Source organism: Egretta garzetta, unplaced genomic scaffold (assembly GCF_000687185.1).
Source record: "Egretta garzetta isolate BGI_Z169 unplaced genomic scaffold, ASM68718v1 scaffold827, whole genome shotgun sequence".
Lineage (NCBI taxonomy): Eukaryota > Metazoa > Chordata > Aves > Pelecaniformes > Ardeidae > Egretta > Egretta garzetta.
This window is the reverse complement of record NW_009260280.1, coordinates 163,647-171,874: the sequence shown is the minus strand read 5'-3', so window position 1 is coordinate 171,874 and position 8,228 is coordinate 163,647. Positions and strand designations below refer to the sequence as shown.

The following is an 8,228-nucleotide window of genomic DNA, read 5'->3' as shown; positions in this document are numbered from 1 at the left end:
AGAATGGAAAACTTGTGCCTTATATAAAAAGGAAAATCTGACTAATGCCATCCAATTTTTTGTGTTTGGTTCTTTTTTTTTTTCCCAATTTTATGCACTGGTTAGCATCAACTTTTTTTCTAAATATAGAACTGGTGAAAATCATTCATCAATTTGAGAAGAATTATTTTTCCTCAGATAACCCTTTTTATTTTAATTAAAAAGGAGTGGATTTCAAGCCTGCTATCAAACAGATTTATGATCAGTTTTGTTGGCAAGCTGTCTCAAACTTTTTAGTGTCTTACTGCCTCAAATCTGAGCCTAATAAATTATTTGCTTTAATAGCAGTTGGCTTTTAAGAGATGCAAAGAGCTGGTCTAGGAGTGGTTCACTACCTTGTTATTTCTTGTGCAAGTTAGAAATAAAATACCTACTAGGCCATACAAAGTTCTTTCATACTCTCATCTCCCTTCCTTTCCTACCCATGAAGATGGGCTAGGTTACTGCATGATTTAATGTAGTTATGTTATAAGAGAAAAGGCTTTCTTAATTTTAGTTGAATCTTAATAAAAACTACTGAGTTTGGCTGATGTGTTTTCCGGGATGGTCATATAGGAACTCATATCATCTTCCCATTTGTAGCTGCCCTATTCAGACTTACCCCTTCTGACTTTTTTATCAGTTAGATGCTGCTGATTGATCTTCTGCAGTGGACCCATGTGGAATGAATACATTTTAATATTTAATATTAATAAACACTCTTAATTTGAACATTCATAGGGATTAAAAGAAGAATTCTAACAATTCTAGGCTAACGCTGCATACCTTTCAAAGTAGTACAATGTGGAAATGTTCCCTTCATGCTTCGCTCTCAGGGCTTTTTTGTGGGTTGAGGAGGAAAAAGGCCATTTTTCATGCATTCCACACAAAAATTAATACATATTTTGTTTAGCTGCTAGGTTTTTTGCTTCTGTGTTAAGGTCACCAGAACCATCAAAATAATTTTTCCTTCCTTTAAATTTCCCTTCCTTAAAATTCCCTTCCTTTAAAGCACTGAGAATTGTTTCTGTGAGTTGGATCATTCCTTCCACTACTTCAGTGGTACCATCTCGTACTATCTTTTTGACCCTTAAGGGAGCCAGTAGCACACTGTGACAACTGTAAGAATGGCATTTTGGGCATCTTCACTCAGCTTCTGGCAATCCTCTGCAGAAGTCAGAGGAGGCCTTGAGAATGTTGTGGTTTAACCTCAGCCAGGAACTAAGCACCACACAGCCTCTCACTCATTCCCCCTGTCCCGGTGGGGTGGGGGAAGAATTGGAAGGGTAAAAGTGAGAAAGAAACTTGTGGGTTGAGATAAAGAGAGTTTAATAATTTTTTTATTTTTTTTTAAAGTAAGGAAAAGAGAAAAAAAATAACAGAGAGGAAAATAAAACCCAAGACAGACAAGTGATGCAAATGAAAACAGTCGCTCACCACCAACCAACCAGCCTGTCCCCAAGAAGCGACCTCCTCCCCCATTTTTATCACTGAGCATGATGTCATACAGTATGGCATACCCTTTTGGTCAGTTGGGGTCAGCTGTCCTGGCCGTGCCCCCTCCCGACTCCTTGTGCAGCCCCAGCCTCCTCGCTGGTGGGGTGGGGTGAGGAGCAGCAAAGGCCTTGACTCTGTGCAAGCCCTGCTCAGCAGTAACCAAAACATCCCCGTGTTCTCAGCACTGTTTCCAGCGCAGATTCAAACCATAGCCCCATACCAGCTACTGTGAAGAAAATTAACTCTATCCCAGCCAAAACCTGCACAAAAATACATCGTTGTCAGGCTTTGCCCACATGAAGTACGTCAGGGTATGCGAATTCATCTTTTGCCATAATCTGTAGATGTTATTGATGTTTTAGGAAGTCCTGAATGCTCTGGTTTGATTGAGCAGATGATGATGATGATTGGCGATGGAAATATTAAGTTCCTGACTAATCTTTCTTTTTACTTTCTTTTTTTTACATGTGAGGTAAGTTAATTGTAAATTAAAAACTTGTAAGCCTCCTGAATCAGAATCTTCAAATCTGATGTTCATCATAGTGTTGTACCTTTAAGGCTGAACTAAGGTGCATTTTAAAACTAGTTAGCGAAGAGAATGCCCCTTGTTTTCTCATTTGGATACCTGTGAAGTTGGATTTTACTTAAGCAGAACCATTTCATGCTTCATCTTGTTCTTCTGATTTCTTCTTTTGAGAAATGTGTCTGCAACGGGTCCAGATTTGAGGTCATCCATGGCATATGAATGTGATTACTAGCAACTCTAATTTGATAGGAGCAATTTTGAGAAGGAAATACGCTTGGGTTTTGTGTAATGACTTGGTGTTTCCCGTATGTTTAGGTATATGTGTCTGCTGCGATAGATGAGATTTTGCTTGTATTTAATTGGTGTTTGTGGATTGCAGTTGCTCTGCAGAGCACCGAACAACAAAATCTTGCTTGACTTTGGATGTAAATCTAAACAATAACAAATTGTTAATAATAAATTGTGAATCTAATTTTAATGTTTGTTAAAGCTTCATTATTTTAATGTTCTTGTTCCTCTGACTTTTTGATTCAGCAGTAATTTGCACACGTTTTAGTGGTTTGTGCTTAGAATGTAGCTTTGGTAGGGTGAGAAACCCAAATATGCTGCAGTGTATTTATTTACCTTCAAGTTATACAAGCTTGTCAGCAATAAAAAATACTACAAATTTGTCATATTGTCTTTTATTGCTATACTATATGCCAGTACACAGACAGCTAGTAAATATCAAACTGAGGACGTTCCTCTAAGGTTATCCATTTCTGTTAAGCTTTTTGTTGACTATTACAGTGTAAACTTTGCTTTCCATTCTGTGTTTGTTATACATGACAAATACTTTATACATTTTTACATCAGTATATGGTACAAAACATGACTTCTCTATTTTCTACGCTTTCCGTAGTACATACTTGGAAAAGGAATCCTCAGGCCTCATACAGGAAGTTATTTTAAAGGTATTAAACAGTTGATAGGGTCACTGTCATGGAAAAATACAAACTTTTATCTTTTTTCTTTTCTAATATTGTAAATATTAAAACTAGTGTTATGTTATTAACTCTGACATCACTGTTGTGATATTTCAAATGCAGTTACCTTCCTTTCCTGTGACCTTCACAGAGTTTTAGGTGTATCCTCGTTCGGGTTTTTTTGGCTTTAGAGAAAAATATAGCAAAATAATATTTACTTTTTGTTTTGCCTTTTTGTAGAAAATGTTAATATTTATTTTTGTGTATCTTCTCTCCCTTTGATAATACGGATATAGATACATTGCATAACATTAGACAAGCAAAAGTAATTCCATTTTTTCTGTTTCTAGATGGAATCAGTGTAAGTGGACTTCCGCTCTCCAGTCCTTTCCGGCAGGTTGTCAAACCACGAGTAGAGACTAAACCTATTAATCCACAAGAAAGCAGCAAAGTTGGTGATTTCAGTCATGTGAAGGTGAGTGACATCAAAATGAGTAAAAGATGTGGTTTTCATTGCACTGTGTTATGGTTTGTTGTGTGATTAAAAAATAAAGGTTACTATGCCTCATAAATATTTCCTTTTTTTTTTTTTTTTAGAGCAGCTTGATGTTCTGTGTTTGGATTATTATATTAGAACAAAATAATAAAAAGGTGAAACAAGATCAGGGTAACAGTAGAAATTGTAAAGAGTTGGTTGTCAGTATGGTATCCTCAAGGAACTGTCAGTTCTTCACCTCATGTTGCTTTCTTATCTTACATACTCTGTAGGAAGGTGCTTCTTTATGAATTCTTGGTTTTCTTATATTAAAATGTGTGGAAGGATTTGTACTTTCTAAACATTTTGGGATCAAAGTCTTATCTTCATGCTTCCAGTAGTAAGCCTTTTAGAGGTGTTCATACAAGTAATAAAACAGACTAGTTGAGAGAGCCAAAAGAAAACAAAATAAAAGTAGGATGAAAGAACAATTGTGTAGGTAGAAACCGCACTGTGCTTGTTGAGAGAAAGTCTCTGGAGTAAGCTAGCATTTGTTTTTCTGTTGAAGATCTTGCCTGTTGAAGATGGAAACTTCGTGTTTTAAGCAGTGAAATAGGAATAAGCTTCATACTGGCTAGATCTGCAGAAGATCCAATTTAAGACTAAAATAACAAAAGATTGTCAAAAATGTACCGTAGGACTTCATTGACCTCTTCCATAGCTTTGGTGAATGTTTTGCATGCCTTGTAGTATTTGAGACGTTTCCTACATGGATCTGTGTTCTGCATTAAGTCTTTCAGCCAGAATTTAGATCGAGTGTTGTACACTGGAGTATTTGGCTCAGCTTGTCTTTGGCTGAGAAGCAAATACAGGCTTTGCTTTTCTCAGTAACTTGCTTTGCACGTGAATTTGCTTTCTGCCCAGTGAGGTTATTTATAATTCTATTTAATCAATAAACAGGTGATGCTATTAATTTTTAAGTATGTTTCTTTTGGACCATTAATACTGCTAATTCATTACCATTTGATTCTGCAGTACAAAAAGGATGATGACAACATATGAAAGAAAAATTAGTAAAGCCTTTCCTTGTTCTTTATGACAGAGCAAGGTATTTCCCAATTGCTCATAAATTGCTCATAAATATAAATCAGCATGATTGAGGAAACAATTTGATATTTAAGTGGGTAAAATGTTCAGCATTAATTTTTAAGTTTAGAATTTGTGTAGAATGTCTGACCTATAGACACTTCTGACTTATGAAAGCAAGAGGAATATTATTTTAAACTTGGACTAAAAATCCTGAAATGCAGAATTTCTTTGCACCAAATACATGAAAAAAATCCTTTTGGTGCACTTTTCAATTGTCAGCCAGTTGTCCTGGCAACCAAGAAGTTGCAGGTTCACAAAGACTTACGTGATGGTATTACAAGGGTGTTGGAGAGCTGTATAGTGAAATAGTCTGGTGGAATGCACATACTTGATTCTGTTTTTAGGTTTATGGAATGAATTTTGATTAATTAATTGGTATTTTGTGATGGAAGGACCTTGCAGGTGATCAAAACTATGTTCAATAGAGAATACACATTCCAACAGCATCAAGGGGTTCCTTGCTCAATAAGTTTATCTGTGTATTGAGCCTGATTGGTATGACTGCTGTACAGCTCCCATAGCATGCCCCAAATTAACAATTTGCTGTCTTAACATCTATTCTAAAACAGGCTTAATCACTAACCTTGCACTTCTTGTAATGTTTAGAAGAGATGATTTATAGAGGGGAGATAATAAAAATCAGAGTGTTAAAATAACCAACAGGATAAAGCTCTGGAGGAAGTCTACAAAATTACGCTTGTAATTACTTACATTGTTAACGTTCTGATCATGTATTTGCAGATGACATCCATGACAGGAAAAATATGACTTACATTTTTCCAGTATTTATAAGGTTGGTCTATTGTAGATGAGGAGAGAGAAAACCACAGTAAGGTATCGCCATCTGTAGGGTGATTTACTGCCACGGCTCATTCCATTTAAACAAATGTCCATTTCTCTAACTTCCATTTCTATTTACCATGTTACTATACTCATAAATCATAATCTTATTCCGGTTTGTCCCAGTTAAACTACTGTCATTTGATCTACCTGCATTAAAAATGCTTATGAAGTTCAGAACTTTTCAGAATATTGTAGAAGTATTTTTCACTTCACCAGACTATCCACAGAAGGAAGTCTATGTATCTGGACATACGTAGTTGGTACTGGGAAAATGACCGGAAGAAATTACCTGTCATAACTGAAGAGATTGCATTCATCTCTTTAGATGACTACATTACATCTGACTGCTAGTCATTCTGTGATAAGGTATTATACCCAGCTGTGTTCCCTGCTGTCTACTTCTTCTGTTTAATGCTGTCTGTTTATTTCTGTTTGTGACTTCTCTCCACTTTGACAGTGCTCTTTAGTAGGAAGAAACATTAAGGATCACCAGTAGCTTAAAATAAAAGCTAGACAAATTCCAAATAAACTATCAGGCAGTTATTGTAAATTATTGAGTCAATTAAGCAGTTAAAGATATAATTAAAATGTGTTCTGGTCCAGTTTTCTCAGCTGGGTTCTGAGGAATTTGCTGTATTTTTGGTTTTGACTTGCTTGGTTTTAGACTGGCTGTCTTTCAGAGTACATGAATATATGTTCATTGTCAAATGCAGACGTTTTTGCTCAGTGAGGACACTGTTGTCTAAAACAGCAAAATAGCAAGCTGGGATATGTAGAAGAGAGATGATCCAAGGTTCCCTTTGAATAGTTGACATTTATGAATCTTTTTGAGTTCCCTAGAACATCCTTAAAAGATACTTCAGTCTCTCTCTGTTGCTGCAGAACAATTCAGTGCTTGTGGGCCATTGCCTGTCCCCTGCACAGTGCCATTTGAGATGGTTGCTTGATTATGTTTTAAGGTTTATCTTGTAATAGTCAAGCCAATTAAAGTGGTTTGACAAGGACTAATGTAAGAAGCAAGTGGGAGTTTTTAAGTTAAGAAACAAGATGGATCTTAAACAATTTGTACATGTGGTGAAAATGCTCTGCTGTCATTTATTCATGATTTAGCAATAGGGGTCTGTTGTGAATATTCAGGAGGAGTAGTTATTTTTCATTCCTGTATGCTGTGCACGAACTAGTCTTCAAATAAAGGTGAATTTTTGCAAATGAAAATTAATGTAAATCAATGCTTCTCTCGCTGATTCTGAAATGTCCTTGTTTGGATATTTATAAGTCTTAATGCTTAAACCTTCCCTCCCCACTTGTTTGCCTTAAAATTTTTGTGCTTCAGTCCTGGATATTGCCAGTATTGCATCTGAACTTCTCTGCAATCTACATTTTCAATTTTGCTACAGGCTGTCTTCTAATAAACCAGTCACTGGCTTCTGGAAATGACTGTTATAATGATCTCATAAATTCAGTATAAAAATTGCTTTATGACCTCACCATAAAGCTTGCTTATACCCTCAAGCTGAGTGGAATATCACGGTGTAATATTATGTTCAGATGTACTCTCTTCTATGTTCACTACTGAGTAGTTGTGGTAAGCGTTGTCTAAAAACCTTGGTCGTTCTATGGTGCATCTGTATGGCACAGTGAGTTAGCCCCAGCTTAGCTCTGCATTGCTGTGTTTATACTGCTGTGTGAAATAGTCTGGTTTTAAGGCTGAAGCTGTTACTTTTTGAGTAACCCTGCAGTGTGTTTAGATATTCAGCTTTTCTATGTCTTAATGCAAAAGCTGCAGAGAGAAATTTAAACAAATACCATAATCTCTCAGCAAACAATGTGCTATTTTTAACCTAGGGAATTCTGTACTGGTTTTCATGCTTGGAAGCTCGAGTTTATTTGGTTTAGTTTAGTTCTTCTCAGTGCTGGAAGAAACACTCTCTTACTCCATGCCCCATGTTATGGACTTGAGGCTTAGAGATCAGTCTGATCTGTGGAAATCTGGTCCGTAGTCACAATGATTATCATCACGTAATGGTAATTCATTGGTAGTTCCTTTTTGACACAAGGTGAGAAGGAGAATTATTCATCAAGCTATCTTTTTTGGGAATAAAACTTCTGGGATTAAGAAATGCTACATGGCTCTAACTGGACAAAATACCAAATCAAGAGTTGAAATGGAGAAGTTGTTTAGCTGGCTGAAGAAAACTTTGAAAGCGTATTGTGTTTTTTTTTCAAATCTTGGCTTAAGCTGTTAAACACAGACATTGATTACTGGCCAGCTGTATGGCAGACTGGGAGCTGGTTTATAATTTATAAGGGCCTTGTCTGACTTACTTGTTTTGAAACTTGCATGTTCAGGAGAATTTGCCTTTGCATACTGAACATGAGCTGTAATTCTAGAGATTCAGCTGCAGAAACTGGAGAGGTTTAAGTAATCTCGTGGAATACTCTGTTCCTGCACTATCAGTAAGTGGTAGGAAGTGTTAAAATATGATATGTAGAGCTAATCTAATTTAACACACTGTCTTTAGTGTATCTTCTCTGATTTAGTCAATAGTGTATTAGAACCAGATACAGGCCTTAATTGGATTTTTTCCATGCAGTTCTCAGGCGCTGCTCTTCTGCTATGAAAGTGTGCTGTTAATTGAGGCAAAGTTTATTTTGTTGATGCTTTAAGCTCAAACTCCTCTTAACAGTAAGCCTGAAATCTATTCTAAGTTTAAACCCTTAAACAGGACAAGTTGGATGTTTTTTGTTTGGTTGG

At 36.3% G+C, this 8,228-nt stretch overlaps 1 protein-coding gene across 1 annotated transcript in view; it reads left to right on the top strand.

Moving 5' to 3' along the window:
• Positions 1-3,356: 3,356 nt before the first annotated feature.
• The window catches only part of LOC118452669 (trafficking protein particle complex subunit 9-like), a gene marked incomplete at both ends in the record, with an annotated part of 164,296 nt that continues 159,424 nt past the window's right edge, over positions 3,357-8,228 (top strand). Inside the window, one exon of the mRNA XM_035897915.1 lies at positions 3,357-3,481. Coding sequence (XP_035753808.1) covers positions 3,357-3,481 — 125 coding nt within the window. The remainder of the gene's footprint in view (positions 3,482-8,228) is intronic.